Source organism: Botryllus schlosseri, chromosome 2 (assembly GCF_051294905.1).
Source record: "Botryllus schlosseri isolate E-star chromosome 2, Bs_hap1, whole genome shotgun sequence".
NCBI classification, from domain to species: Eukaryota; Metazoa; Chordata; class Ascidiacea; order Stolidobranchia; family Styelidae; genus Botryllus; species Botryllus schlosseri.
In genome coordinates this window covers 13,629,266-13,645,164 of record NC_137237.1, presented here as the reverse complement: position 1 = coordinate 13,645,164, position 15,899 = coordinate 13,629,266, and the positions used below count along the sequence as shown (strand labels likewise).

Genomic DNA, 15,899 nt, shown 5'->3' with positions numbered 1-15,899 from the left:
CATCCCAAGTGTTGAGGCCAGACTAATCAAATTTTCTGTTGCTCTCGCAAGTTCACAATCTGGGCAGTCCATTTTTGATAACACTACTAATTTCGAAAGTTACCCCGTGGGCCACTCAAAACCTTCTCGCAGGCCACGGGTTGGCCGCCCCTGCTTTACAGCGTACTTCAGAGCGAACAAGGTTTATTGAGAATTCGTGAGGCAACCCACACTGTCTGTTACCAACTTAATATAGCAGAAACCAACTTCGCAACCGCTGCATAAGCCTTTACGCAAATCTCTTAAAAACTAGTTTGACGATGGTCGTTTTCACACCTGCGGCGCCCTTTGAAGATCTATTGCAGTAGCCTGATGATGGTACTAACTAATCCGAAATAATACGTTACGCATCAGCGACGCACGCGCCAGAATTGCGGTTAGGTCGCTCGCGATTGACATCGATCCCAGGATTTAATATCATCGGCAAACTTTGTGTCAGGCGGCCGGCGTTTGTTACTAATTTTTAATCGCCGAAAGAATGGAAATAAGCGCTATCTTCTCTTATTTTATAGTCGATCAAATTAAACGCCGGTTGATGGGATAGTTGGTGAGTTTGTTTGTCCTAGATTCCCTGGCGTCGCTATTATCGTGGCAGTGAGGCGTCGCAGCTATTATGCTAATCGTGAAAAGTAACGTATGGAAGTTGCGGAATTACTACATGGTTCTGCGTGATATATCTGTCATATCCGCCTTTCTGCTCGGTTACAAATCGGTATTACCATGGCTTATATTCCATAACACCAAAATCTTTAACAAGCATATTGCCGGGAGTTAAAGACCAGACGTTCTCTACAGCATACTGACAAGACGAATCATACTGAAACGCAGTGATACTGTCCTGTACTCAACTCAAGTAACTATCATTTCACAGAGCCGATGAGATGCTCAATCTTTACATCGATGCTATAACGCTGAATATGCCGACAACCTCGTATTTATAAATGAACAGTGGGCCGCCTCAGAGACTGACTATTTTTTAAAAATATTTTACGTAGTTCCTACGGATTTGACGGACCAATATTCTCTTATGTATAAGAGCGCGATATATATAACACATCTAACATTTCTCCACCGCATTACGAAACAATGTGGAAATTCCATATCTTAAAGAACTTGAAAATGCGTCTTTAGGTATAGGATCCAGGTCTGGTAATACTTTGTGTTTGATAAAATATTAGTGTTATGTTATCAACATATCAATATCATTAATAGCAGAGAGAAGTTTTACCGAACGATAACAGCTAACAATTGCAGTCTCTAGTTGGAATGAATTGACACGTGACAATGACACGTAGAAAAATGCTACTGCCAAACTAAAAATTAAACCAATGGATTTTTAATGGCTACGACGTTTGTCCATATTATTATATATGTTAAGGGTGGATTTCTAGCACTTTACAATAAGCTATATTTTGGGCACAAGTCATATGTTGATTGTTAATCCGAACTGTTGATTCAAAATATTCGCTATTAAACGTTGTCATCAGGTGTCGGATTCATATATGTTATTATACATAAAGATATAGCGTGTAAATTTCCAATTGCTGGATGACATCATCAAAATCGGCAAGAAAGAGTTGATATCCGAAAAGAACGCATTACGCAACCTTTTCATTTACCTCCACGTGCCCGCTATGAATTCTTTTCGAGTTAATATCTCATTAGTACAAGGCGTCTCCTTACAGCAAAACGCATATATTTTTAATTATACCTGCACCTCAGTATGCAAACAAGCCTAAACTAACGCATAATCAATTTCAGGAAAGTATCTGCGTACGAAACTAAGATAACGATTTTTGCGCCGCGACTTTACATAGGCTATTCCGCTGCTAGCATTCACGAAATGCCATTACGCGAGGCGTGCTGTGCTACGAAAATTATTGCAAAACCAACGAGTGCAGTACACCCTAGTTTTGAATTCGAAATCGCACAACTGCAAATGCCTTTTGCGAAATGATTCCACGAGGAAATTCCGTGATTTTCAAGACGTGCGCAATCTATTATATGACGTATTTAGGAAACTGGAATGACCGAAAGGTGAGGAGCATTGCAGCTACATAACCACCGGCAGTATGGACTGCTGACTTGAACCAATAACAATCTGAGTAAGTAATGAGCTTACCAACGATGACACTGAACGGCATTGAAATGCTCCTTTTGTTGGCGTATCTATAGCGTCTACCTTGCTTTATATTTTGAATCATTTTCTATTAGTGATAAGTATATGCCCAGCAATTGATGCATTTGAAAACCTTGCGGCCCTAACGGATTGGCGACAGTTCCCTTGCTATCTTTTATCTGAACTGGATTTTGAGACCATCTGCAGAAAGTGCGGTGACTGTCATAAATTCTGTATTCATGAAAAGAATGAACGGCATGTTAGAATGGCATGGAGTCGTTTGTTTTCGAATCGGAACAAGACAGATCATCTCACATTGCATTTTACTTAATGGTGATATGTTCTCGTTCGACCATCCTCCATACTCATAATTTCAGATTGAAGTCAACCTATCGCTGGTCGCTGACGTATAGCGTTGTGCTGGTAGTTATCACATATAAAGGTAACGTACATGTAGTATCATACAATCATGAGCTTAACGTATAGGGTCATACGCTACAGTGACACCTTACATTCCCCCGACTTCGGACGATCCAGCTGCAGCGGTGATACAGGAACAACACGTGTTGGTAACACGCAGACACTGAGTCAGTAATCATTATTTTTGCATGAACTGTGGTGAACACCGGGCATGCTAATCGTAATGACACTGCATATAACGTATATTTCAAATTGTGGATTCAGTCATGTTACATGGCAAGCGCTAATGGCTATTTCGGTTGGTCAATAGTGATAGCATCTAGCTGCCAGTCAAAGTAACTTCCCGTGTGATGCTGTGAACGAATAAATACTGCGTCTGGCGTATTCGAGAAAAGCGACATCTAGCGTGCGCACGTATATATCCGTATTTGTAGGAAATAGTTCTCGAACCCATTTACATCAGCTTTCCGACCTCGATGTTATCTTCCCCGAAAAGGTATTGTAATATAAATAGGAATATATAGAACCGGGCACTGTCATTTTAACACTTCATAAGCACTTCTTGTGTTGTTGCCTTGTTTTAAGTTCAATTTAAAACGAATGATTGAAAGCACGATTCAGCCATGCTGAATTAACACAATTCTAGGGTATCTAACTATCAATATCGAAACCGTTGCATTAATGTCAATTGTTCCAAACGTTATTGATGGCGCATAATGGAATCATGAAATGTGATAGCTTTTGAAGGAACTTACACAATGTTACATATAGTTGGGTGTAATAAAAACTATATAACATGCAAATCGGAGTGAATAAAAGGATTCTTTTGTTTGAATGGGAACTCCTTCCCGCTTCCTGTCAGGCACACAGCTTATTTTAGACCCACGTACCCGATTGTTGCGATCTTGAATAGGAACAAGCACGCATGGAATATAAGTTATGTTAATCGTTCTCTTTTCAATACGACTGCAAAATCTGCTGAGATCGAGAATTTGATAGTGACATCAACTATTGCTTAATAGATTGTTCACAGGATCATTTCGTGCATAGCCTACCCGGAAGCTCAGTCACTGCTTCGCTTTTTGCCGCGAACAGTGGCCGCATCGACATCAGATCAGAGCATTCAAGCAAACTGCGATGCGTGCGTGCGCTAATTTTATTCGCATATGTAAGCTCGACCCTTGTGCTAAATTCCGAATGTGGCATGGCTGTATACAATGTACATTGTACAGCCAGGCGAAATATGGGAGCAAAACAAATCAAAATACCGATCGAAGCCTACATATCACGGTTATAATGTTCCGTCATAACCACGGCTAATTATTGAAAATTTCGAATTGGATGGAGATTATACAATACATCCAGTAAACGCATATATATATGAACCAAAAGATAATATTACGATCCGGTAGGATTGGCTTCTCCTATAGTTTACTTTTGAAAGGCGGCAAATTTGAAGCATTGACGTGCAGCACATTTCCAATATTCACATGTCATCGTGTCATGGGTCAATATATCGGCTGCATGGTAATCTTGTATCACGACCAGAGGATAAAGGAATGTCGTTTTAACACCGGACTTCAGCATTGCCCTCTGACATTCACAAATACTGAAGTAGAGGGAGTATTTTAAAGAAAAAGAATCAAAATCTATCAACGATCCGTTGGAATCGCGGGACGCAGATCACGAAAGGTTTCCTTGACCGTCCAGTGTCCGCAGAGTCCAATCACTTGTATAAGGATCGTTAAGTTCCAGCTAGCTCTACGACCACTAAGATGCTAGACTATTGCCGCTGCTGGAAACAATGTGACCGTAAAGCACATACGTCATTTAGGATCCATGATTATTTACAATTTCATTATCCAATACTTCTATGCGTTTATGTATGAACCGCTTTGAATTCAGCTTCGATTGACTGATGTCCCGCAGTAAAGTTCGCTCAATATAAATATATTGAAAATAAACGTACTTAATTAGACCCGAGCAAAGTTTTCAGCAGCGATTCGATTATTTTCATGCCTAATCCCAACGCATAGGGAATGGAGAAGCCTGTGGTTATCTTGTCGCGGGTCATCAATAATAATCAAGTAAAGAGCCACTAGTCTCACATTTGACTCTTGACTGACGCATGGGATGTTTTTTCCTTGTCCAATTTTTGCTCCGGAAGCATTACCGGAAAACATGGACTCTCCGGCTTCATAAAACCGTAACTTCGCACCCCTCCGACACATTTCTTGCTGCTGATATGCGAGCTGGCAATATGAAATAATAAATCGTGATGGCAGCATCGTACTAGTAAAACTGGACTGACAATGAACATGTATAAAGTCAATCTTATTATTAGATGCGCGATTGCTACCATTAACAAAGATAACGCCGGACATGACAAACTGAACAATAAGAATCGACTCTACGGATTGCCGTGGAAGACTGGACTGGACATAGTAAATTTGGATATTTCAGTCGATAGTTGTTTAACTTCCCATATTTGGGAGGATATTTGTGAATAACAGATACGGCCCATTGTTTTTGGTCGAAATGAGACATATCATATTCACGAATCCCGTCGTGGAATTAGTAATTAGCTATTTTTCTAAAGACTAATATTAGAAAATCAGTAGATTTAGTAACTATGAGTGTCTTATATGACTCAATATCCAGTTTTGAGCACGTTAAACGCGTCACTTTTGGAAAGGTACACTGTCGTGTGGTTAGCTTTATCACATTTTATGCCAAGTCTGGTTTGTTGACAGCTGTTACTGTGTTTACGTTGTCGTAGTCACCAAGACGAAATGATATTGCTCAGTGATATTCTCATTCGGGAACTGGATTTTATTTTATGTCAAGTGATACCTAAACTAATGCATAATAGTACCTGAATGAGCCGGAATGTGAAAACCTTTTATTGCAGGTTGGATTCGGGCACTCGTAAGGTTTTTCACCGCTATGAATTCTTTCATGCTCTTTGAGATGATGCTTGTATTTGAAGGCCTTCCCACATTCATCGCACTTGAACTTTCTATTCGCTGTAGCGAGAAGCGCGGCATTGTTTTAATTGTGCGCTAATACGCACGAAAAAATCTTATTAAGAAAGCGACGTATTTCTTGTACATATTACACTCGACTGTATAGTCCTATATGCTTTGTCACTCCATGAGCACAATTATAGAGCGGTAATATCAGTAACAGCATATAACGCTATGATACGCCAATAAAGAGCGGTTCCGCTGCAGTCCATACGAGGTACGTGTTTTCATCTGCAGTGTGCCTTGTGCAACCAATAGACAGAAAAATTGTAATTCCTATATTCAAACTTTCCCTTGCGCAATGCTTTGCTGGTCCTCTCGGAAAGTGCTAAACCATATTTTCATAACATATTTAATTAAGGAAACTCAGATTCTAATCGAGTTAATCGAACATCAAGGTAGGTCGTATGACTAGGAAGCTTTGACGTGGTCAAACGATGGTCATATATCTGGATTTTTTTGTTCATTAGTGTTGGAAATTCTACAGTTCTCAGAATGTTATATGTCAATCAATTTCGTAAATTTATACCGAACAATTTTACGGGTATATATTATTATGTTCTATATGGCACTGGATTCGACCTACTACAATCAAGTGAAAACGCTCCTTGAATTGCCCCAAGTTATGTGCATGCATCAATTCTCATTAATGACATAGGATGTGAAAAAGACATACGGTAGGCTAACAGATGCATTGTCATATTATCCTAAAATAGAAAAGGGAGTAGTGCAGTAATCTCTCAATCAAGCAGAAATATATAGAAGTTCCGAAACGGATCTCAACTACATGGATAGAAATTATCATATTGATGAGACAATGACTTATTAATCAGATGATCGCTATACAATATTCTGAATGATATAAAACAACCTGATACAACCTAGTTGCGTATTCAGTTGTACTAGACGTATGACACTATCATAACTTCATTACCAATCGTTATAGAACCTCCGACCGCATGCGTTAAAGTTAGTTGAGTATTTTTTATGTCATATTTTTGTTCGTCATTTCACAACCCGGATTAGCTATTTCATAAATAAATAAATAAATAAATATTAAATACCAAGCATCAAATGAATACCGCAGCTATTTCATCGCCGAGCTGTATAAAAATAACGACGGGAGAAGTATATATTTATGAATACAGTTGATCCATCAGCTACTTCAAAGCGTCAGAAACACGAGAAAAGTGATGACCCACCCGTTGTGTGTGTGAGGAGATGGCGTTTCAGTCTGTGAAGATTTATGAAGGCTTTTCCACACACGGAGCAAACCTGACAAATAAAAACGATTTGGTAATCATCACACCATATATTATGATAGAAATCATGGAATAATATATTTTGCATTTTCATTCCTTGTACTGCTACATATAATTCAGTCTCAGTTGACACTGGTAAAATATAGATGTAACCAATGTGCCCTCTAAGCTGCGCACGTGCACAATTGCGCAATTGCGCACTGCTGACACGGTTTCTGCGCACAGTAAATCTAGGTTGAGCACAAAAAATCCGAAGTGACGACCTTTTTTTTAGTCGTTACGCACTGTTGTATAAGGGACCGCGTCATGAGTTTTCTAGTGCTCGCAGACTCGTCAAAAATTGGTGTCCGCTCAATACCGAGAAAATCATTACCGAGAAAATCATTACCGAGAAAATCATTACCGAGAATGGTCATCACCGAGAATGGACATTACCGAAAATGAACACCGCAGAGAATAGACATTACCGAGAATGAACACCACTGGTAATGGACATTACCGAGAATGCAATGTATACAATGCAGTTATGTTATGCATATGTATAAGTTGTGTGTATGTGCATCGCGGCTTTGCCACATTTGTTGTCGATTCTCAGATATAAATTTCTCGAGAACGCCGTCTCAATGAGTTAGAATGTTAGATTATTGGCATTGACCATTCTCGGTATTGGTATAGAACCAACAATAGATAAATTGGTGTTGTAGATTGAACAACATGACTCCGCATTCATGTTCAAGAAGTCAAAACTGGACCGTGGTGTCATTACTTCACTGAAAATCTTTCAGGATTCTCAACTTTCCAGGTGGTAGCGACTTTCGCATTATACTGCATTTCTTAGGGCTATAATGCGCAGAATTGCTCTTTGATATTGAGGATGTATGTATGGGCTACTTAATTGTCAAATAATCGCTGATTGCTGCTTATCCGATTGAATATATACAACTGATATGATGATCGCTAAAAGGCATGTATACTATCAATATCTCGGTTCATCGTGCAATGCAACCAATAATCGTGACGAATAAATCGCGACCTCCTTGCGACTTGGATTCTTGAACCGAATTCCATTCCGATCAATTAATGTAATTGCTTCCTGTATTTCTCATTTCGCTTTCAATATCGACAAATAACACTTCACAGATCTTCATGCAAAATGGGGAATGCACGGCTGTAATTTTGGCAGATATCCCCGCGCGCCGTGTATCTGAATATACATGTGCTCCGGTCTGGCAGGAACAAGTCAACATACCTGTTTCTGCCAGCGCGCTGTTCACGCGTTCAACTATTTTGTACGCCAACAAGATGGCGGCAGACATGTGTCGGGTCTAGACTGGGAAATTAGTTTTGCCGTCTCGAAACCTTAACGTTCGGGTGCAGCATCATCACGACTTCGGTTACCGGAAGGTAATATGGAAAGTATATGACTTCTGATTGTAACCATAATCTCGTCAATCGATTATCGGAATGATCTGTCGTGTCGCTTAAAGGAACGATATTGCCTGGGAACCATGAAAGGCTGTGTTGGAAAGACCAATCAATTAGCCTGCGCGTTTCGAATTATGGGCGAATTGATTGATAACACAGGGGCATGAGAAAATGAAGAGATATGGCTTTGGTGGATTTCACCACTGATTCAGATGGACTGTCTTCCATTGTCAAGAACAGCTTCATTTCAGTGCAAATTTAACCAAACGTGCGGTGATATTTCGCTCTAATATACCACATGATAGATTCCCGTTCTCCACATTGGCATAACGGAAGTTGATATAAATACATATGAATCTATTTCTTGCTTAGTAATTCCCATTTATCATTGGATTGAAATTGCAATGAGGTCAATTGAGTAAAAGTAAGAGCCGTGTGTAACGGATATACATGAGAGTAAGAATTATTTCGGGATTTCGTTACGTAGGGATTATATAGGCTCGGGGCCTACGATAAGTTATCGTAGGCATCGATATGCTCTATCCGTCGTCGACAAAACACATCATCTGCATAGGCCTTTTATTATGCAGCGAAATCCAGAAGCGAAGCTACAGAAGATAGTTTTTTTAGGGTAAAATTTGTACGAGGTTACTAATACAACATTTAAATACAATATTGAAATACTGATGTCACATATTTGATTACGTCCTAACTTGACAAATTAAAAAATTCTAGTGTCCCATCGTACACCGCAAAGACAGGAGTTTTTCGCAATGCGATATATAACATGACTGTGTTTTTTCAGCGACCCGTATAGCTTTCAAAATATCACACTTTCGGTAAAACTATAATTTTACCCTATACTATACAATTTTCATGGCCCTGGAATAATGTTTTTCGGGGAATCTTCTCGGAGTATCGTAGGCTCCGTTTGAGAAAAATCACAGTAAAATACAAAATCGTCTCCGACGAGGTGGAGATGTACTTCCGTTAACTGTACAAGACTTTCTTGAGCCTGGTTTTGTTGGTTGGCCACTGGACACAGCACATAATATGTAGAATGTAGATTCACAATTACACACAAATCTCATTAAAATCGATTGTCACCTAACTACAAAGTAACGATGGTAAATAAAACTTAAATTAGGCTGGAACGGGGCCTACGATAGTAAGTCGTATCGTAGGTCCCGGCTGGAATATTTGCAAAATCAAATTTTATCATTAATATTATTAAAAATCTGCTATGACAATTTCTGTGATAATGGGCAAATTACTCAGGTCATCTCACTCAGAAGAGGCAGCGTTCTACTCACGATACTGCTGGAGTTATGATTACCGAAAATGTCACAGTGTTATATAATTGTAGTGAAAGAAACTGATAATATTGTCTGGCTTTATGGATGATTGTTTGAGTCTCATGCTATACGGTCATGTGCCGCGCAGTGCCGTAAACTTTGATTTGCATTTGAAAAAGTCCGCTTTCAGTGGTTAGTGTCGTGGAACACGCTGCGACACCAGTCATGCCTCGAATTTCATTAGGACTTGACAAACCTCACCATTTTCATCATCGCGGAGTCATACCGTGAGGTAAATGAATGACCATATACGCGCGGAGGAGTCAGAAGCGTAACCTTTCCGTGAATATTTCGGGAAAGTGCAAGCTGGAGATCGTGACTGAGAATCGAACTCCCGGTAAAGACTTTGAGGCGATACGCCAGTTTCGAAAAGTGCAACATGTATACCCGTGGGTTGCATCTACAAGCCCAGGGACACGTGGCTTAGTGCTGTTGATGTTTTACGAGTTTCGATTACCTGCGAAGGTGACGTTTTGCATAGCATCCATCACTGCCGTGCTACGTAAACTCTCCAGATTTCGATTTGGAAGTATAATTAGCTCCGGTGGATTGATGCAAGTGTATAATAGCCGAGGAAGAGGTAATATATAGCCTACTCCTCCCCATGGTGAATCACAACAATAAAATACCACATGACGTATAGACTACGGAGGACGCGTAATCTACAACCACCTAGATCAGATCCGTTGCGAAGCAGGAAGTGACGAATAAAGCGTACATGAGAATTAACATTCGCACCAGTATATTAGGTGTCCATATGGTATACATATATGCCGAGAACATACTCTCTAGTCAGAAATAGTCTTCCTGAAGAACAGAAGGTAATCCCAATTTAGGCGTCTCCACAAATAGGAGAATACTGCCCGACTATGATGTTATTTATGCACACTGCGTATCATCTAAACTAGAACGCGGTGATATTCTGACTTAAGGTCGAGCCAATTCTGAATTAAAAACTATGGAACATCTATCTCTTTTGCGATGATAGTGTAAGTGACAATTTATACCTTGATGCTAGCCGCCAAAGGCACTGGGTTCACCATTTTGAACAGCATGATATTGTCAGTATCACTGCATCACAATGAAGTACCCAAATAAATACGAAGTACTGGATTGAATTGAGCTGACGCCACACTTTCGTAATACTCAATCGGCCGCGGCAACTTTCAATATTGCAAGATACATATCCGCGACAAATTAAGAATTACAAATGTGGCCACTAACATAGGCGAGAATCCAAATCTAAATTCGCTTAACTATCTGTCAGCTATATCACCGGGTTTTACGACTACTCTGCGACTATTTCCTACTTCACAAAATTTCAAAAGCAAAACGTCACAGCTTTGGTCGTATAAAGTGTTAAAGTGGAAGCGGTGTTACAATTAAACTATTCACGTAATGTAAGTAAGCAAAAAGTACATTGAAAAAACACTGAATTACTGCGTTACGGAACATATCTGGGGTATGAATACAACAGGGCTGCTGACTAACAAGAGAGAAATAACAATTTCGATTCAGTATCACTCCGATATGATATATAGATCAATTCCTAACGTAAATCATTTTCGGTTCTAGTCCTTTGGACGTGCCAGTGCTTCATACCCGACACTATCTGTGCTACTTTTGTTGAAGTTTATCTCACCTTTACCATAACTATGGCCTACCTACTTACACTATTTTGGAAAATAATCGCAAATGCATAGGGTTCAGTTCCGGATTAACGAAGAATTATCGTTTCACCAGTATCCCGTGTGTAAACGTCTTGCAAATTTATTGTGATATAAAAGTTCTGTGGCCTTCATTAAGCACGTAATATAAACAATTTAAGAAACGAATATATGCTTGCAAATCGCGATTTTGATGAATTTTATGTCATCTATGTATTGTATACACCACACTATACATCCGATTTAAGAAAGTGAGATAGCGATGGGTAGAAGAGAAAATGAAAAATTCATCCTATTTCAACTATGTCAGGGGTTCTCAACTTCGCTTGTATAATGGGCCGCATTTCAACGGCAAAAGACGCTGCGGGCCGCAGAAAATTATTAACATGTATTTGTGGGCTACTAGCAAATTTAGGCTACTGTAGCCTATTTGCTAGTCGTATAAGGGCATTTAGTACATTCTTATGCATTCTAAAGCATTATTGCACTGGGCTCGTAAGTTTGCAGTTGCTGTTTTTTTGTGAGAATATGCATCTGCCAGCGGCGCAAGTAAATCACTTCATTGGGCGTGCATTGCATTCGTTGACAAGTCGGTATATGCACCTTCAAACCCTTCCACCAGAGAACCGAACTCATCACGTTTTCCCTGCCAATATCCCCAGTAATTTATCTGCAAATATGTCTACTCTGATAAAATGCACCAAGAAAATTAGCTGTGGACTTGATGGATTCGTCAAATGCTAGGCTAACGTAGTCCACGCGGTAACGTGTTTCAGAACATGCGATAAAAGATTGACTGACATTGCTGTTACTATTTTGGCCACGGTTGAATCAGACAACTGTATAGATTCGAAATTTGTCAGGTAATGTTGTCCTGGCTGCTAAGTTATGGAAACCGTGAATATTTGCACGGTACGTTACGGTTTTAACACACCTTCTCTAACGGATTTTTTGGGTTTAGCGATATTTCAAGCAATTTTGAACGATGTGTCTGTAATTAACGTCGTCGGCAATTTTAACAATGCCTCGAAATATGGATTGACGGACTTGACACCTAGCTAGCGACGCTTTGTTCTAAGATCAGGCGATATGCATAACTCCAGAAGAAACTGCCGTGCATGGTATCATTTTAAGCTTCTACGCTTCGTTACGACTAGTGTTCTTCGACAAATAAGACACATCGGTCTTCCAGTTATATCAGAGAAAGCAAATTCATTGTTCCAGGCAAAGTTATACTAACCAGATTTTCACCGTTTGATTGCCTTTGTTCGTGTTTCTATTCAAACCATTCGCGGTGACTAAAACACTGTAAAGGTGTACTACGCAGATGGATTCTCTTGAACCAGAGTCCAGCCAATTACCGATTCAAAACAATAACAATCTATCAGGGTAGTAACTCGAGTCTCGATTTTATGATGGCTCGACTTGACTCAAGTCATTTTCTCAAAATACGGAAATGACTCGACTTGACTCGATTCAATCTGTGTATTGACTCGAGTCATTGCTCATGACTCGAACCAAGTCATACGACGTGACACTCAGACGGCCAAACCCGACATTTCATTGTAATTTCTAAGAACAGTAAAGTAACCATGCACACTATTGGGATTTCGTCTATTGGTACTGGTACTTGAAATCGACTCGGACTCGACCCGCTGTTCGCTAGACTTGGACTCGGACTTAACTCGGTGGTGAATAAAAATGACTCGACTCGGGTCAAAACTATAAAAGTGATATTGACTTATGACTCGGAGCCTTGTGACTTGATTACAACCCTGAAATCTAAGCTCGAGCATATATCAAGAAACCAGAACACATCGCAGAATGAGTAATCAAACGACACAGAGACAGTGCGATAAAATAGCAAATTAGCTAAATTAATATGTAACAATACTGTGTAAGTAGCAGCTGCATTCATAGTGAAATATGTCGCGGGCCGCAAAATGAACGTCTGCGGGCCGCATGCGGCCCGCGGGCCGCGGGTTGAGAACCCCTGAACTATGTCATAGTATTATCAAATTGATCAGCTTCATCAAAATCATGAGTCCTATACTTTCATCCTACTGTGACAGTGCACTGCTGACTGCTGATGCTCACAGTAGCGCTTTTTAGCGCCAACGACCGGCGAGGAAATATTAACCGATGTCGCAAGCTTTTGATTCCAGAACTAATCTGCAAGTGCGCACATACCTGCTGCAGATGAAACTCGAGAACTTGCGCCCTTTTACTCCAACGGAATGATCCGAAGAAACATTGCCCGTGCGAAGATATGACGGGCAGGTCGCGACGCAACATTTGATATCCCGACCGTACAAAGCAAATAGCGAATGTTTGTGACCAACGTTGAGTTTTTTTTACTTCAATGCACCGAAAGCTGTGGTATATCCAACCGCAATCTACGACAACACTTTTTATGGGAGCGTATGATATCCCGAATAACAACAATTTGATATATACAGTATCGAAGCAGAGTGTTCACGATTACGGAACGCAGTCGCCGAGACAATATTGCTGAGAGCAGCCAGAATGACCTCTCGCGATTTGGTGCAAGCTGTACGATGTTGTCTTCAGAACGACTTTGATGAGGAAGTTGAAATTAAGGGTGAACAAATGCATCAATCATTCCATTGGCGATGTATGGTCTCCGAATAACACAAAGTCAAGTTCATTATGTCCAATGTGTTTTGATGACGTTAATGGGTAATATACAAATGCCCTGCCCAGTCGGGATATAAATTGTTGATGGGTTCGTGGTGGAGCAGATAGATCCGGTAGTGAACATACAACGCTGCCAATGTCACACAGCCCGTAGATTGTTTCAGCTTGAAGCAAACGCGATGGAAGGACGTTGTTGTAGCTGAACACCGGAACGACGTTTACGCTCGACTGTTCGTTTTTTTTCTGGCAGTTTATGATGTCACAGTATACCTGACGCTAACTCAACCGTTTGAAGAATCGACCATCCGATAAGCAGGTAACAACATTATCGTATACAAAGCACTTCCTTGATACAAAGCGCATGCTGACTGGGAACGACGAGATGTTGCTGATCCTTCAAATACGCATAACGGACTCCTTTGGGAGTTAAACACGCGCGTATGACACATTGTCCGCTGGCGTATGAGATTACACCACTTTTACCCGTCTCGATTCATCGTGTCAATAGCGTCTCTTCAAGAAAACAGTCATGATTGATTAAGGTGAACTTGATGGGTGTTTCATATATTACGCTAAAATTTTGTTTGGTATATTGGTGTAGTGTAAATAATCGGAATGTGGACGAGTAGGCTACTCCTACCAATCCATCATTGAAAAAGTTCCAGTCCGACTTTGTGTGTTTTGAGGTTCATCACCACCTATATCCGCGTAGGAAGAATCAACAAAAGTGGACCGATCTTCAAGTCGCTAGATATGGATTAAGTGTAATTAAACTTATGGGCTTAGTGTTCGAACACCATGTAATGTTAACAATAACAATAACAACAACAACATCGTTGTAAAGAGTGCAGTACTCGGTCGGTATATCGGGATGATAAAATCTCGGTCAATTCGGTCTGCGGTTTAATATTGACATTAGCACCGGGTGTCAATCTTCACTAGTCTTTTTTTTTTATTTAAGGTTGAAATCGTAGATTTGATATTCAAATTCTACCTCCATAAATATCCAACATTATCAACTGCTGTGCAGCTTATATCATATTACACTCGGTCGATTCGCGATCGCTAAGTCACACCCTACCGATGGTCACTGGTCAGTGGTCACTCGTGCCGTCTCTGATTAATGTCTCAAAAAGCATAAATTAGTCAGAGAAAGCGTCGTTACACCAAAACTTTCTGGACTCTGATACGCGCAATTATGCATAGCATTGAATTGATGATTCTCAAACCGCCATCACCTGACCCTGGTTATGTCTAGTTTCGGAGTCGCGTGTCCTATTAGAGACGATATTCCCAATAGTCTCAGTCGTGTATATATCAACTATATCAGTTGCATTTGGTCGCTCAAAGCGATTTTCAACTGCTGGCATGCATACCGACATTCCTCCATTCAGCTGACGTCAATATCTGTCAAACTGCGTTCAACCTTAGACCACAGTTTTATTAAACAACAGCAACATTGCGATAACCCGACTAATAAATTGCTAGTGACATGTGTGACATCCAGCGCAGGTGATGTGATATTACTCCGTTTCAAAGACCCGACAATGCTGATTGCCTGTGTCTCGTTAGACCTGACTCATTCCCGTTGGGTCGTTTCGTAGTCTATGAGCATGGGCAGATTTATTAAAAATGCATCAACATGCTAGCGGTGATACAAAAGAACGACGGTTTGGGGAGATCAGGTATCTACAAAATAAACTGTTATTTTCGTGACGTCAGCGCCTGGTCGGATGACGCGATCATGTACCGTTGAGAGGAGGAAGTGGCTTAATCGTCACTGTTATCAATTATGTGAAAGTTTTCGACATGCATCATCAAACCCTACTACGGCTAAATTGGAAAGTGAAGTCAAGTTCTCTGGTTCGGTTAAAAATATGACAAATGTTGGATGATAACAAAATGGTCGACTGTCCAATTGGTCATAC

The 15,899-nt window shown here is 40.3% G+C and overlaps 1 protein-coding gene across 3 annotated transcripts in view; it reads right to left on the bottom strand.

The window, feature by feature from the left end:
• LOC145433684 (uncharacterized) overlaps positions 1-15,899 on the bottom strand; it is a 46,046-nt gene that overhangs the window by 18,925 nt on the left and 11,222 nt on the right. For 2 of the 3 annotated variants that reach the window (XM_080310853.1, XM_080310852.1), the window contains exons 5-7: positions 6,807-6,879; positions 5,454-5,604; positions 4,687-4,830 (exon numbers count right to left, since the gene is read on the bottom strand). In XM_080310853.1, coding sequence (XP_080166979.1) covers positions 4,687-4,830; positions 5,454-5,604; positions 6,807-6,879 — 368 coding nt within the window. Of the gene's footprint in view, positions 1-4,686; positions 4,831-5,453; positions 5,605-6,806; positions 6,880-13,503; positions 15,888-15,899 lie in introns of those variants that run through there. The other variant, XM_080310854.1, reaches the window with a different exon arrangement.